This window comes from Molothrus aeneus, chromosome 20, assembly GCF_037042795.1.
Source record: "Molothrus aeneus isolate 106 chromosome 20, BPBGC_Maene_1.0, whole genome shotgun sequence".
Lineage (NCBI taxonomy): Eukaryota > Metazoa > Chordata > Aves > Passeriformes > Icteridae > Molothrus > Molothrus aeneus.
Window position 1 is genome coordinate 7,540,365 of NC_089665.1, and position 16,047 is coordinate 7,556,411.

At 40.8% G+C, this 16,047-nt stretch overlaps 1 protein-coding gene across 1 annotated transcript; it reads right to left on the bottom strand.

Moving 5' to 3' along the window:
- Positions 1–1,015: 1,015 nt before the first annotated feature.
- On the bottom strand, positions 1,016–4,546 carry TMIGD1 (transmembrane and immunoglobulin domain containing 1). The gene is made up of 5 exons (XM_066563320.1): positions 4,463–4,546; positions 3,278–3,556; positions 2,208–2,486; positions 1,321–1,424; positions 1,016–1,048 (listed from the first exon to the last, which is right to left on the bottom strand). Exons 1-5 carry the CDS (start codon positions 4,539–4,541, stop codon positions 1,016–1,018), a joined length of 774 nt encoding a protein of 257 aa, XP_066419417.1. The 5' UTR covers positions 4,542–4,546.
- Positions 4,547–16,047: the final 11,501 nt, after the last annotated feature.

The window sequence follows — 16,047 nt, forward strand, 5'->3', positions numbered from 1 at the left end:
TGGCACATTTGTTGGGGGAAGAGATGGATGGAGATGTTTTCCACCCATCATGGCACTGGAGCAATCACACTGGAACTTCACCATGTGCCATCAAATGCTCGGGGCTGCCCCAGACCCTGGTGAGCCATGGAGATGGGACGTGCAGCAGCAGTGCTGAGTGCCTGGCAGCTTTTGCCCTGGCAAGAGTAGCTGAGATGCCCACAGGATCATTGGGAAGGGGCAGAGAGTTGGTGGCTACCACCCCAAAGTCCTGTGGAATGGCACTGCAGCACAGAAAGCAGCTGTCAGCCCAACACCTCGCTTTATTGTGTGCATCAGCATCACAATGCAGTAGAGATTGCTCTGCAGACTGATCCACAATCCACATGCCTGACTGCACATGCATTCCTTGTTGGAATAAGCTTGGAGGGAAAGAGCTGGCATCATCTCATGCAGCCCGCCCACCTGAAGGGTGCTCCAAGGAAAGGTTCCCAGTGATCAGTTCTAACAGTTCTGACCCTCTAAGCAGCAGCTTAGAATCAACAGATGCAAAGAACCACTTATATTTTGAAAAAACATATAAACTTTATCCCAAAAAAGCAGTTTCAGTGCTTTGTCTCATCATCTCACGCAGTGGCTTTGGGTGACCACTAGAAATGATGTTTTCTGGGTGTTCTTTACCTGCAGCAAAATGAACAGAAGAAACGAAAAATCACCTCCTAGAAAAAAAGAGCCACAAGTAAGTTGAATTCATCAGGGCTGTGTTCAGCTCCAGAAAGCTGCCAGCAGGCTGAGGATATGACATTAGGGATTTTTCCCTTCCAATGGTTACACACAGGGGTAGCCAGAGCCCTGGGATGGCCGGGGAAGGGCAGGATTTGTGTGTGTCCTGTCCTGTTCCCAGGGACCCCTCTCTGCTGGGACAGGGCTGATGTTCACCAGCCAGAGCAAGAGCACGGTGGGTTTATTATGCTGAGTGAACTTAATTTTAAAGAAGGAATTCATTTGGAATAAGTGTGAATAAGCAGTCAAATACTTACAGAGCTGTTTCTTTTGGTTTCTTGAAGCACTGAAAAGAAAAGAAAAAAGCAGTCCTGTCATCATTCACGTTTCCTGTCAGTGGGGATATTGTTACAAATGTTGCAAGTACATAATGCCTTCCACATGAAATATCTAATACTTGATTTATCTACTGGTAATTCTAAAGCAGGAGGTAGTTTGTAGCAGTTTTCTAACAGTGAAAAGCAACATTATGAAATAGAATAGAAAAGGTAGGAAAAAAACTAGGGCACTGCAGCAAACGATACTGGTTTTTTCCTATGAAACTAGAGCTTTCCATACCTTAAGAAATTTATCTTTTCGAGCCACAATTCCAAAAAGTATTGTGATTGTAACCACCACGACAGCAGCAATAACAGCCTCCTTGGGAAAAACAGGTTTTTTATCTGTCAGGAAAGAAGAAGTTGGATATGTGAGAAATTTGTGCAGTCACATAACCCAGAACATTTCACAGAACTGTGGAAAGACATTTCTTTTCCCACAGCTGTCACTGCTGAATTAACTGTTGCTCTTCCTGCTGTCCACAGACTGACTCTGTGTGTTAGTCCCCTGGAGAGGAGGGAGCTGAGCCTGCGTTTTAGTGAACTGTAGAAGGATTGAAACATCAGCTCCTGAAGAAGATCCCCCAGGCACTGTTATGCTCAGAAATAAGGCAGCCCAGAGGTACCACTGACACAGGTAACATTGCTTCCCTCCCTGTGCCAGGAGGACAGAAATCAAAGGGGTCTGGACAGAGGTGATTTAGTGCCACCAGTCTGAGCCCTGAGCACCCAGCCCCTGGAGTCACCTCTGGAGCACAACTTCTCATGCCTTCAGCAGCAATTTGGGCATGACAGAATCCTGTGGTCACAGTAAGATGCTTCACACAAGACCTGAGGTGCTTTGAGTGTGCCCTGTCAGCAGGGAAGAGCAGCAGTGGGATGATCCTGCCCCAGGTCACACTTGCCAAATGCTTTTGAACAACAGGTAGAGCAGGAGAGGCCCTTCCTGTGCTGTGGTCCCAGGCACAGGTGCAGGGAGAGCTCCTTGCTGTTGCTGTGCCCTCAGAAATCCACACAGGGAATTTACCACACTCAACTTACACTGCATAATATAAATGGATTGTTGTCATTACAAAAGAGAACAGAGAGTTATTTGCAAAGCTTATTAATCAGCAGCAGCCTTGCTACCTTCAACTATGAGGTGGAAATCCCTTGTCCCATTTCCCAGGCGTGATTCCACCAGGCAGGTGTAGGTCCCATTGTCAGACTTCTGCACTTTGCTGATGGAGAGCTGAAAGACCTCACTGGTCTGGTACAGCTTGTGGTGACTTTGCTGCAGGGTCAGGCTCTGGTTGTCCTTTAACCAGGTGCTTTGGCCTTGAGGGTTGGATTTGGAGTTGCAGGTCAGAGTAACATCTTTCTCTTCTTCCACCTGGAGGGTCTCCTCTCCACTCAGCTGGGGAGGGACTGTTCACAGGAATGCAGTTCAACAGGACATTAATAATGCTGCTCATAGAATCACAGAACCATTTAGGTTGGAAAAGCCTTCTCAAATTGAGTCCAGCCATTAACCCAGCACTGCAGGGCCACCACAAAACCATGTCCCCGTGTGCCCCATCTACACATCTTTTAAATCCCTGCAGGGATGGTGTCTGCACTGCTGCTCTGGGCAGCCTGTGCCAGGACTTGATAACCCTTTCAGTAAAGGAATTTTCCTTAATACCCAATCTAAGCCTCCTCTGGTAGAACTTGAAGCTATTTTCTCTTATCAGTTTTTACCTGGGAGAAGAGACTGACCCCACCTTGCTCCAGCCTCATAGAATGCCCACATTTAACACAAAATAAGTTCCCTTCTCACATCCCTTGTGCTCCTTGTTCAGTGGTCTAACAGATCACAGTAGTGCAGCCTTTCCTGATCCCTGGGAGTGAGGAGGGCAGTCATTGGCAGAGACTTTCACTCCAGTATTTCCTCTGCCCTGACTTGTATCCTTGGGAAATAACCTAGGTGGAGGCAGGGACATATCCAGAGTATCTTTCTTAAGGTACCCACCCACTCCTATAAAAGAGCCCTTAGATCAGCCATAAGCACCACTGTGGGAAGGGAGTGTCTTATCACGTGAGTTATCTCCTCCTAAACACATTTTTTCTTGGTGAAGACAGCGTACAAGGGTGCAAAACACCGCCCAGACAGAGCTGCTCTGCCCAGGACTCCATCCCACCCCAGCCATTCCGCACAGGAATCCACCACGGCGACTCACACTGCACATCCAGGGTCACAGACACCTGCACAGCCTTGTCCCGTGCCAGCCTGCACGTGAAGGTGACCCCGTTGTCAGACTCATTGACCGGGGAGATGCAGATGTTGCTGATGTTCACTTTATTGCCATCCTTCAGATCCACTTGCCCAGCCCCGCGGTACCAGAGCAGCTCCTCGGCCTGGCTGCTGTTGTGCACGAGGCACGAGAGGGAGATGGCAGGGCTGAGCCCTGTAGACAGGGTGAAGTCAGCAGCGTGGTTATTCACAGACAGTTCCACACCTGCAGAAGAAGGAGGACAAGGACATTTAAGCATCCTAAGCCATACTCTTCCCACAAAAGCTGCCACGCTCGCTTCTCCGTGCTTCGACCTTGGAGGAGGGATGAGACTTTCAGGTTTCAATCTGTTTTCAGGTGGAATGTTAGTTTTTGAGACAAAAACCTGTCTTCATCTCAAAGCTCCCTCCACAGTTATTTAAAATAAAAATCAGCCTTTTGCAGCTGACTACCAGAACACCAAGGCCTGACCTGAGACAACAAAATGTCTGAAGCCAGAACTTGTGACACCCAGCCAAAGGTCATTCCCATCCCATCACCCTCCTGCTGCCAATCACTGCTGCAGCACCACTGTGCTCACTCTTTGATACTCTGTTTTTCAGTTGGAGCAGGATGCCCTTGGGAGTATAAATGAGTTAATCAGCTCCTCAGCTGTATCCTGGCTGTTGCAGAGCTGCAATTTGTCAAAGGTACAAACCTCAGGACATACTAAATGAACAGCCAGTATGGGAAATAAATTATTGTAATGGGATGAAACTCGCTACTGCAGCCTGGGCCATAGAATAATAAATTAAAATATTGCTCAGATTATAAAGGTATTAAGGTCCTGTGAATATAAAGAAGTCTGAAGGTCCCTGTCTGAAGGTGTTCCAAACCTATCACACTTACCACTGCTTAGAGCAGGTTTGGAACTGTGGCCTCATCATCCCTGCTACAATAATCCTGGAAAACACTGACATTTCCCCATTCCTTTCTCTGCTACTTTCAGAGGTCAGTTTTCAGACAGTCCTCTGGGGATGATCTCCAGAACACTCAAAATGCTGCTGTGGCACATCACCCAGCCCTGGGCAGTTTCAATAACTGGTGTGATGGGGCCTGGACAAAGCCAGGATGGATTTTTCCATTGCTTACCTGTGGCCACACATGCCAGGAAGGAAAGAGCAAGGACGGGCACTCCGTGAGGGAGGGCGAGGCTGCGTCTCTGCGCCATCTCCGAGCAGAGCTGGCTCTGTGGGAGAGAGGGTCACAGCACTGCTGCCTCTGCCCAGGGCTTGCAGGGGTTAATCCCTGCAGCCATCAGACACCCCGGGGAGAGCCCCACAGCAGGCACAGGGTCACCAGGGAATAAAGTGGGTCCATTGTTGCAGGGCATTTTCCAGTTCAGAGCAGATTCAAGGGGTTTTATGTCTCTAATCTCCATTACATGAGTCTGTTGTCCCTGATCACCTGTCAGGCAGGGGAACCCATCTCTGGATCAGGTAGCACTGGACTTACCTTGAGAAGAGTCTCTGGAGAGGCTGCTTCTGCTGGGAAATGCACTGTTCTTTTCCCTCCTTATTTATAGGGTCTGAATTTTAATATTTTATGATCGTTTAGTAAGAAGTAAGTCTATAAAATGGGTTCAAGGCCTCGTTCAATTCCTGGATTTCTGAGCTCCCACAAGACTGAAGTATTTGCTGGGCTCTGCTGGCTGTTTTATGAGACTTTCTGAGGCAATGAGTAACTAATGAGAGAGTTCCTGCATCAGCCATAAAGACTTTCAGCCAAAAATAATACCTTTTTTTCCCCTCAGCTTTCTGTGTGTTCACAGCACTATTTCAAGCCACAGGGATTTTATCCTAGAGAATCCTAGAGCAGGAGTAGACTCCAATTTGTCCCTTTCTGCCCAAAGCCCCATTGCCATGTCCTCCTTTGAGTGGAAAATGAGAAAATTCACTGATTCAGACTTTGAACTGCATGTTGGCAGAGGAGAGAGCAGACACTGTCCTGCTCACCAGTGTGTACCCCCAGGCTGCTCTTGTGCTTAGCTCAGCCCTGGGTCCCCCCCAGCCCAGAGCAAGGGGGTCTGTCCCTGCTGTTCCCTCTGCTGGGACAGCTGTGCCTGGGCTGTGTGTCCAGGGCACAACTGAAGCACCTGGCTATGTGGAAATCTGTCTGAGGTTGCTGTTTGCACCTCAGCAGGGTGATGGTGACATGGTCACAAAGCACGGGGTCCTTGCAGCCTCCAAACGTGCTGTCACTGCTGCCAGCGTCCTTGCAGGCACATCACTCATCAGGAATGGGCTCAGCAGAGCCATAAAATGCATTTCATGAGCAGGAGGAGCCTGGGATGTGTCCTTGGTGTTTTCTTGGCCTGTGGACGCCGTGTCCCAGCTCAGTGACACAGAAATGGGCAGGGAGGGCTCCTGCTCTGGGGCTGCTGCCTGCACACACAGCACAGGAGCACACAGCGCTGCTTATTTGTGGGGCTGCTGAAAACAAGGGTCACCTTTTCTTTTCTTAAAAGAATTCTTTCTGTGTTTACGGGTTTACCATTAAAACCAATAGGGAGTCATTCTTGGTTAAAAAGTATATGTGTACAAAAGTCCCTTGAAGAGAGAGCTCTCAGTCCCCTTTCTAAAAAACTGTCCTGTCCTTGTAGAATTCAACTAAATGTTGGCTTACAATCCAGTACAAATTTTAGTCCAAATGCTCTTCCTAGGAGTAAAGTGATCCCTGTGGTTTGGAATTAAACTGAGTTGAAATAGAGAGGAATTCAAAGGAATGGACTGGGAAATGGCTCATGTGCTCCCACCACAAGGTGAGCCAAAGGCAGGAAAGTGAAGTCTGTGCTCCCTCTGGTCACTGCACTGCATTGATTGAGACTCTGGAGAAGAAGGAGGTGGTTTGGAGTAAGTGAGGATGTAGAGAAGGAAAGGGTGGAGTTTGGGAGTATTTCTTTTAATTTGGAAATGACAGTAGGGGAGAAGATTGCCAGACAACAGCTGTTCTGGGAGGGTTTGTTATGATGTGAGACCCAGCACCAACCTGGGGACCTGGGTCAGATTCCGTCCCAGCAGGTCCATGACAGGCAGAGAGGTGAGCTGAGGTTCATCTGGAGCAATGGCACTGTCCTCATTTGCAATGGGCTCAGGATCTGCTGAAGGAAGAGGGACTAGAAAATCAAGGTGTTACCTGGCCAGAGGCACTGAAAGGCAGCTGTTTCGACCAGGTAAGAATTACTTTCGCAATGGCTTTTTACACTTTTCTTTTCATACAGGGTGTAACTAATCTTGTGGGTGTCTAATTACTGAGGTCTAGAGTTTTGTGGGTTGCGTTCTCCACCTTTCCATTATGTTTTTTGGAGGGACATAAACCTCATGTTCCAGAATGCAAAGCAGCCACTAATGACTCAGACTGGGAGGAACCTCTTCAAGGAGGCAAGAACTCCATAACTCTCCACAGCAAAGGATGCAACCCTCACATTTGAGGTACTTGGATCTGCACTGCCAAGGCTGGATTAGACAGACCGTGGGCTGGAGTCAGTAATCCACCACACCGGTTCCTGCTTGTCATCCTTATGGCAACGCTGCACCAACAAACCCAGAATAAGACTGTTGTTAAATATGACTCTGAACAGCCTCAAAGGAATTAATTAATAAGCACCAGTCTATTCCTGGGTGTAATCCAAGCCTTAGAAACCTGAGCAGAGAAGATTTAGAACATGATAGAGATTGAGCAGAAGTTTTTTTTCCATCGGGTCTCTTAACCTCCAACTCCAGACTTCCCAGCAGTTGGGTTCTGTGTGGATCTCCTCAGTGCCTGCAGGAGCAGGAAGCACAATTCCTAATCCTCCACACTCTTGATGAGAGTGGAGATGAGATCTTGATTTATCCTCAGCAGTTGTGAGGGTTGATGGTTGCTCCTGGAGTCGGGGGCATGGCAGGATCTGCACAGACATGTGGAAACCCAGGGTTGTATCTATGGTTTTGTCAAGCAAACAAAGGCTGTAACGTGGCTGTAACCCTGCTACAGAAAACATGTTTCTGCAATAGTGCCTGAGGCTCTGCTCTAAGGCTGCTCCTGTCTTCCTACTCTTTGTGGTTCCCCACTTCTAATCCCATCTTAATATGTGGTGCTACGTATTTTGCAACATTTCCATTGTTAGAGGATGACTGTAACACCAAATCCAGTGCCTCTCCTTGCCAGATAACCGGGCTGGAATGGAGGCTGTCTGGGAATGCTGCTTGAACTTACTCAGCACTATCTGAGCTGCCCAGGCATTGGAGTTAATATCAAGTCAGCTAAGCCAAGCAAAAACTGTAGGGTATCAGAATAGGTTGGCTTTAGACTATTTATTGGCCAAAGAAGGGGGTGTTTGTAGAAAGTTTAATATATCAAATTGTTGAAAATTGATGACCACAGAAAAGTCATTCTAGAAAAAGCAAAAGAAATCAAAGAAGAAAAAAATATATATGCATATAATAACCCAGGTACCAGTCCAAAAATTAGAAAACAATGTTAAAACCTAGCTGGTAGGGTAATGTATTAGAAGAAATTAAGGTCTTTCATTTTATGTGTTGCAACTATTTTTATATTTCTTCCTTGTGTAATCCCCTGTTTTATTTTGCCCGCATAGTCCAGAAGATGCAAGTAGATAAGAAATATTGCTCAAGCCAAAGGATTTACAAAGAATAAGAGTGGGGATTGTGAAAAATACGTGTATTTTATGATTGGCTTTTTGGAAATATTAAAATTAATATTATATGTGTTGTGTTAGAAAGTAATGCTGTATTAACTCTCTTAAGTAGTGTGTTAAATATAGTTTTAGGTTACAAAAACTGTTAAAATAGAAATGATGCTATGTAAGATACTTTTTTTAAAGAAAGGACTTGCAGCGAGATAGCAGCCACGGGACACCTAAATCTTTCAGAGAAAAAGAATTTATTGCCCTCTTATCAGAAGAAACGAACTTCTTCCTGCCTCCAAGGCACCGTTAGGATTAGAAGGAAGAAGTGGATGATGACCAGACAGAATCCTGTATTTGAATGGAATTTATGCACCATGTATGAAGTGTATGACTATGCAACAGGCTATTGCTTTTAAAGGTTAATCCTTTGTTAACGGGGGTCCTTTTTCGGGCTCATGCTGCCCAGAAAAAGGTACCCGGACATCCATAACACTTTGTTTTTGTTGTCTCATATTGTCCTAATTCAAATTGTCCAAATTATTATTACTCTAATTGTATTACTATTTTTATAACCATTTTATTACTATTAAACTTTCAAAAATTTTAAAAGCAAGTGATTGGCATTTTTCACACCAGTCTGTTAGTTGAAAATTATCAAAAGATTTTTGTGAGTTTTCTAATTTTGGCATTAATGCTGGCGAATTTTCAGGGTTTACTGTCTAATTTTGGGTTGAGAAATCTGTCCCAAACACTGAGGGGACTCAGGAGCTATTTGGGAACAGTTCTTTTTCGAAATTCTTTTGTGTTGGGATCAAAGGGCTGGCATTTGCAGGGGCAAAATAATTCTCTGTCTGTCCTGTATTTATTAAAGCAGCTGTCATATTCCAACCTCCTCCTCCTCCTCCTCCTCGTCGCATGGTTTGTGTGCATGGATGTGGCTGTGCAGATGAATCGTGACACAAAGTAGTCCCACTGGGTGCTAGGAGTGTGGAAGGCGAAAACACGGAGGCACATCAGGTATCGGTTGTGCACGGTTATGCGCTGCACTGCAGAGGGATCTCTTGGTGCCTGGCAGAAGGAGAGATGCGGAAGGATACATGCAAGGCACCGCAGTTTTCGCCTGCTGTGGTGCCGTGTACAGACGCAGTGGCAGCAGAAGTGGCGTGACAGGGCACAGGGATGGCGGCTGTGGCCAGACAGCGGCACGCAGCAGCTCGGAACCGGGACCGCGCTGTATCAAAGCTGCGGCGAAAGCAGTGGGGGGTGGCAGCGGGGCCGTGGAGATAGAACTGCGCATGCGTGCGGCTGATCCCAGAAGCAGCGCTGTGGTTCGATGAGTCGGCGCGGAGTGATATCATTGGTGCTGGGGTTGTAGCAACTGCGCATGCATGGGTTCCGTCACTACCGCTGCGCAGGTAGTCATCATGGCGGCGGGCGGGCCGGGGGGTGCGGGAGGCGGCAGAGCTGCGGGAATGGGGCTGCGGCTGCAGCCATGGAAGGAAACGCCGGGACGTCCGTGGTTGCAGGAGGCGGCGGAGCTGCGCCATCCAGCAGCTCTGAAGCGGTAGGGTGCGGTGGGGAAGGCGCGGCTCGGCCCGCCATGCAGCGGCGGCGGCAGGAGAGGGGAAGCAACCATGGGCGGCACTGACGGGAGGCTGGGCTGGAGCGCCGCGGCGCCGGCACAGGGTGCCTTGGGTGGCTGGGGCGCCCCGGTAAGACAGTCATTAAAACACCCTAAAAATTATTTTAAAAGCCCTGAAAAAGCCCTAAAGGTATCCTAAACATTTCCAGAGAATTCCTAAAAAACTCCTGAAAAAAAAACCTTGAAATATCCTTAAAAATCCCTGAAAAATCACCTGAAAGACCCTAAAAAACTGTTTAACCCCTACCTGTAACACTGTGGCCTCCAAACATCATCTCTACCTATTAATCAGGGTAACTGCAAGACCCTCAAACACCACCACAATCACCAGCTTGAGTTGGTCTGAACAGCACCAAATAAAATAAAATAAAAAGCTTTATAAATAGAAAAATTAAAAATAAAAATGAAATAAAAAATAAAAAAATTTTAAAAAAGCTTTAAAAATGGAAAAATCAAAAATAAAAATTAATTAATTAAAAAAAGCTTTAAAAATGGAAAAATCAAAAATAAAAATTAAATAAAAAATAAAATTAAAAAAATAAAAAGCTTTAAAAATAGAAAAACCAAAACTAAAAATTAAATAAAAAACAAAATTAAAAAAATAAAAAGGTTTAAAAATAGAAAAATCAAAACTAAAAATTAAATAAAAAATAAAATTCAAAAATGAAAAAGCTTTAAAAATAGAAAAATCAAAAATAAAAATTAAATTAAAAAAATGCTTTAAAAATAAAAAAATTAAACCAAATTAAATTAAAAATTAAATTAACAAAATAAAATAAATGCTTTAAAAATAACAAAATCAAACCAAAAAATTAAATAAAAAATTAAATAAAAAAATAAAATAAATGCTTTAAAAATAAAAAAATTAAAACAAAAAATTAAATAAAAAATAAAATTAAAAAATAAAATAAAAAGCTTTACAAATAGAAAAATCAAAAATAAAAATTAAATTAAAAAAATAAAATAAATGCTTTAAAAATAAAAAGATCAAAACCAAAACAAAAATTAAAATAAAAAATAAAATAAAATAAATGCATTAAAAATAGAAAAATTAAAACTAAAAATTAAAGATAAAAATAAAAATAGAAAATAAAAAGCTTTAAAAATAGAAAAATTAAAAATAAAAATTAAATAAAAATAAAATTTAAAAAAGAAAATAAATTCTTTAAAAAGAGAAAAATCAAAACTAAACATTAAATAAAAAAAAATTTAAAAAATAAAATAAATGCTTTAAAAATAGAAAAATTAAAACTAAAAATTAAATAAAAAATAAAGTAAAACAATAAATTAAAAACCTTTAAAAAAGAAAAATTAAAACTAAAAATTAAAGATAAAAATAAAATTTAAAAAATTTAAAAGCTGTAAAAATAGAAAAATTAAAAATAACAATTAAATAAAAATAAAATTAAAATATAAAATTAATTAAAAAATAATGAAAAACAAAATCAAATCCGTAAAGTGCTGTAAAGTACTGTTAAAGTTCCATAAACGTGATGCCATAAAGCGTGACAGTCGTGCTTTACGGCACCTTTTACGACAGTCGTGCTTTACGGCACCTTTTACGGCAGTCGCGCTTTACGACACCTTTTACGGCAGTCGCGCTTTACGGCAGTTTTACGACAGTCGCGCTTTACGGCTCCTTTTACGACAGTCGCGCTTTACGGCCCCTTTTACGACAGTCGCGCTTTACGGCACCTTTTGCGACAGTCGCGCTTTACGGCAGTTTTACGACAGTCGCGCTTTACGGCAGTTTTGCGACAGTCGCGCTTTACGGCAGTTTTACGACAGTCGCGCTTTACGGCCCCTTTTACGACAGTCGCGCTTTACGGCGTTTTTACGACAGTCGCGCTTTACGGCAGCTTTTACGACAATCGCGCTTTACGGCAGTTTTACGACAGTTGCGCTTTACGGCACCTTTTGCGACAGTCGCGCTTTACGGCACCTTTTACGACAGTCGCGCTTTACGGCCGCTTTTGCGACAGTCGCGCTTTACGGCTCCTTTTACGACAGTCGCGCTTTACGGCCCCTTTTACGACAGTCGCGCTTTACGGCACCTTTTGCGACAGTCGCGCTTTATGGCAGTTTTACGACAGTCGCGCTTTACGGCACCTTTTACGACAGTCGCGCTTTACGGCAGCTTTTACGACAGTCGCGCTTTACGGCAGTTTTACGACAGTTGCGCTTTACGGCAGTTTTGCGACAGTCGCGCTTTACGGCCCCTTTTACGACAGTCGCTGTTTACGGCAACTTTTACGACAGTCGCGCTTTACGGCCGCTTTTACGACAGTCGCGCTTTACGGCACTATCCTTTATGGAACGTTTACTGTTTTTATTTAATTTTTATTTTATTTTTTTAATTTTCTTTTTTATTTAAGTTTTATTTTTAATTTTTCTATTTTTAAAGCTTTTATGTTTCTAATTTTTTATTATTTTTTACTTTTAATTGTTTTATTTTTAAAGCATTTATTTAATTTTTTTAATTTTATTTTTTATTTATTTTTTATTTTTAATTTTTCTATTTTTTAAGCTTTTTATTTTGTTTCTCTAATTTTATTTTTATTTAACCTTTATTTTTAATTTATCTATTTTTAAAGCTTTTTATTTTATTTTTTATTTAATTTTTAATTCTTAATTTTTCTTTTTTTGATGCTCTTTTTTTATTTTTCTAATTTTATATTTTATTTAGTTTTTATTTTTAATTTTTCTATTTTTTAAGCTTTTTATTTTGTTTTTCTAATTTTATTTTTTATTTTTTATTTTTAATTGTTTTATTTTTAAAGCATTTATTTAATTTTTTAAATTTTTTTTTATTTAGTTTTTATTTTTAAAGCTTTTTTTTATTTTATTAATTTTATTTTTATTTAACCTTTATTTTTAATTTATCTATTTTTAAAGCTTTTTATTTTATTTTTTATTTAATTTTTAATTCTTAATTTTTCTTTTTTTGACGGTCTTTTTTTATTTTTCTAATTTTATATTTTATTTAGTTTTTATTTTTAATTTTTCTATTTTTTAAGCTTTTTATTTTGTTTTTCTAATTTTATTTTTTATTTTTTACTTTTAATTGTTTTATTTTTAAAGCATTTATTTAACTTTTTTAATTTTATTTTTTATTTAGTTTTTATTTTTAATTTTTCTATTTTTAAAGCTTTTTATTTTATTTTTCTAATTTAATTTCTTATTTAATTTTTAATATATTTTTAAAGCTTTTTATTTTGTTTTTTTAATTTTATTTTTTATTTAATTTTTATTTTTAATTTATCTATTTTTAAAGCTTTTAATTTTATTTTTTTAATTTTATTTTTAATTTTTATTTAATCTTTATTTTTAATTTATCCATTTTTAAAGCTTTTTATTTTATTTTTTATTTAATTTTTATTTTTAATTTTTCTATTTTTAAAGATTTTTTATTTAATTTTGATCTTAAATTTTTCTATTTTTAAAGCTTTTTATTTTATTTTTTATTTAATTTTTATTTTTAATTTTTCTATTTTTAAAGATTTTTTAATTTAATTTTTATCTTGAATTTTTCTATTTTTAAAGCTTTTTATTTTATTTTTCTAATTTTTTTTAAAATTTAATTTCTATTTTTAATTTTTCTATTTTTAAAGCTTTTTATTTTTCTAATTTTATTTTTTCATTTTTATTTTTAATTGTTTTATTTTTAAAGCTTTTAATTTTATTTTATTTTATTTTTATTCAATTTTTATTTTTAATTTTTCTATTTTTACAGCTTTTTATTTTATTTTTTAAATTTTATTTCTTATTTAATTTTTAATTTTTCTATTTTTAAAGCTTTTATTTTATTTTTTCATTTTAATTTTTATTTTTAATTTTTCTATTTTTATAACTTTTTTTTTTTAATTTTATTATTTTTAAAGCTTTTTAATTTTTTTGTTGTTGCCCAGACCCACTCAAGCTGGTGATTGTGGTGGTGTTTGAGGGTCTTGCATTACAGCACTACCTTTTATGGAACTTTTACTGCACTTTACAGCACTTTACAGTTTTTATTTTGTTTTTCATTTATTTTAAATTAATTTTGTTATTTTAATTTTATTTAATTTTTATTTTTAATTTTTCTATTTTTAAAGCATTTTATTACATTTTATTTGGTGCTGCCCAAACCTGCAGTAGTGCATTTTTATACTTTGTAGTACTTTGAAGTAATTTTGTTTTGTATCCTCATATTTTTCCCAAATGGTTTATCCCAAACTGTACCCCCCTCCTTTTACCTGTGTTATCCCTCTCCCGGGATGAGATCATCCCCAAACCCCCACCCTGGCTCTCTATCAATCACTCCCCTCCATCCAGAAGTTTCGGTCCAAGTCGTCGAGTGATGAGCCAGAGGCCGGGGTCAGCCCCCCAAGCCTTGCCCCATACACTATCCTATATGTCTATCCCCCAGCTCTGTCTATCCCACAAAGCCTATATTTCCAATGTTTTTTAAAAACATTATGGAGGTGTGATGTGCCCTGATTTCTCCCAGCCTAGATCCAGCATATTTTTCGCTGATGAGATCGACAGAACTCAAGTATTTTTTCATAAATTTGTTAGTAAATCTATTTTCTGATGATCTTTATATAAAGGTTCATGTGCCATGCCACTGAACACAGAGGAATGATGAGTGAACTTTATCCTTGGGATGGAATAAGAATAACTAAAGAAACACTACATCAATGAATATTTTGAAATTTTAAAATAAAATCTAATGGAAAAGAGGCATTAATGAAGAAACAGATGCTGGGATCCATAAAGTGGAAAAGAAACCCTCAGGAAGGTGAGGCTCCAGTACAAGTGTTGGACGTGGATGCCACCTGCTGGGTACCCACCCATGGAAGGGGAGCAAAGTCATCTGGGAGTGCTGGAAACCGGCTGAGATCCCTGGGATCACCTTGGCAGGAGCTCAAGGGCAGGAAATCCTGTAGAAAGCTGAAGCCACACTCGTGACTAGGGAGGATGCTAAACCTGGTGCCTGCTTCATGCTGATGGCAAGTACAGGACATTCCTGAGCAGAATTCCCAGAGCTGCTTCTCTTTCAACACTCTGTTCTGCTGTGGCTGCTCTACAGCCTGGACCTCAGATATTTTTGTCTACCTAGGAACTTTCATCACCAGTGGGATTTCTTGGAAGTGCTCTCTGCTGGAAAACCAAGCAGTGATTTGATCTTGTGAAGTGCTGCCAAACAATATTAGCAGCTTTAACTTCCCTGCTGTGGGGTCATCCCTCGCTCCCTCTGTGAGGAATCTGCAAGGACTGAGCTGCTCCATCTTTCCAGTTCATGGGGGACCGTTTGCTGCTGATCTTCAGGAGAAAATCACATTCCTGCTCCCTGGTTGGAAGCACTGTGGAGTGTGGTGAGGCAAAAACCCCAGCTCCTGAGTAACCACCTTTTGAGTGCCACAGCACTGGCACAAGGCAGAGATGAGGAGGAGGAGGGAGAGGAAGAGGAAAGGGAGGAGGAAGAGAAGGAGGAGGCAGATCCTGCATATTTGCTCACCCGGGGATGTGGAAGTCAGAACTGTCCTGGGCTGGCCCAAGGAAATGTGAAGAGTTTGTTGTTCTTGGCTGCTGAGCAAATGAGCTGGTGACTCATCAGCCTCTGCCACATGCTGCTTTTACAATTGGCCTGCAGGAGTTCCAGACAACTGGGCTTTTATCAGCTAAAAAGGGAAATGAGCTCAGTTACTCTGGGTAAATCCAGAGCAATCCATTTGTAGACTGAGGACTTAAAGCTATATAATGGTGATCACTTCCAAGAGAGCCCATTCTTTCTCGACATTCCTTCTCCTTTTTGGTTTAAGAACATCCCAATGACCAAGGTCTTTTGGCTTTTCCAGTTCAATTTTATCTGGGGTATCTTTTTGATGGATAACCCCTGTTTTCCTTTCCTTGGGGCCCTTCTGATACTGTACCATGCTTGGCTCATACATGAGTTTGCATCATCTGATCTCTTGCACAAAGGATGCTGGAAAGCCATGAGATGAAGGAGTCATACCACTGATGATTCCCCTGAAAATCAGTTTTATGTGCTAGATTTGACGCTGGTGTTTCCTACAGGAAATGCCAGAGCTGGGAAGCAGATGCGTACATGAGATACTACTGAAAAGTTAAACAGGAATTGGCAGGAAACTGCTGTTGGAAATGGACACTTCCATTGTTTTATGGACTGCAAAGTGATGCTTGCAGAGCAAGGTGTCCTGCCTTTAGTCCTTATCATCTCACCTGCCTCACAAAGGGAATTTGATGGAGAAGACCCCAAAGTACTCATGGCTGTGCAGTCAGAGCCACATGCAATGCAAACATCACACTGTTAGAATGTCTTTAATCCCCAGAGGTCCGATCTGAGCAGGCAGCTCGCTCAGGGCTGGGGAAGACGGAGGCACCAGCAGCAACACCTTGTGCCCC

Bases quoted from the DNA above. Each gene is read 5' to 3' on its own strand.
- TMIGD1 (XM_066563320.1), bottom strand. From the start codon at position 4,541: ATGGCGCAGAGACGCAGCCTCGCCCTCCCTCACGGAGTGCCCGTCCTT. The intron at 3,557-4,462 runs GTAAGCAATGGA...CTTCTTCTGCAG, and splicing joins CCTGGCATGTGTGGCCACAG to GTGTGGAACTGTCTGTGAAT. The intron at 1,049-1,320 runs GTATGGAAAGCT...TTTTCTTTTCAG, and splicing joins GAAAAGATAAATTTCTTAAG to TGCTTCAAGAAACCAAAAGA.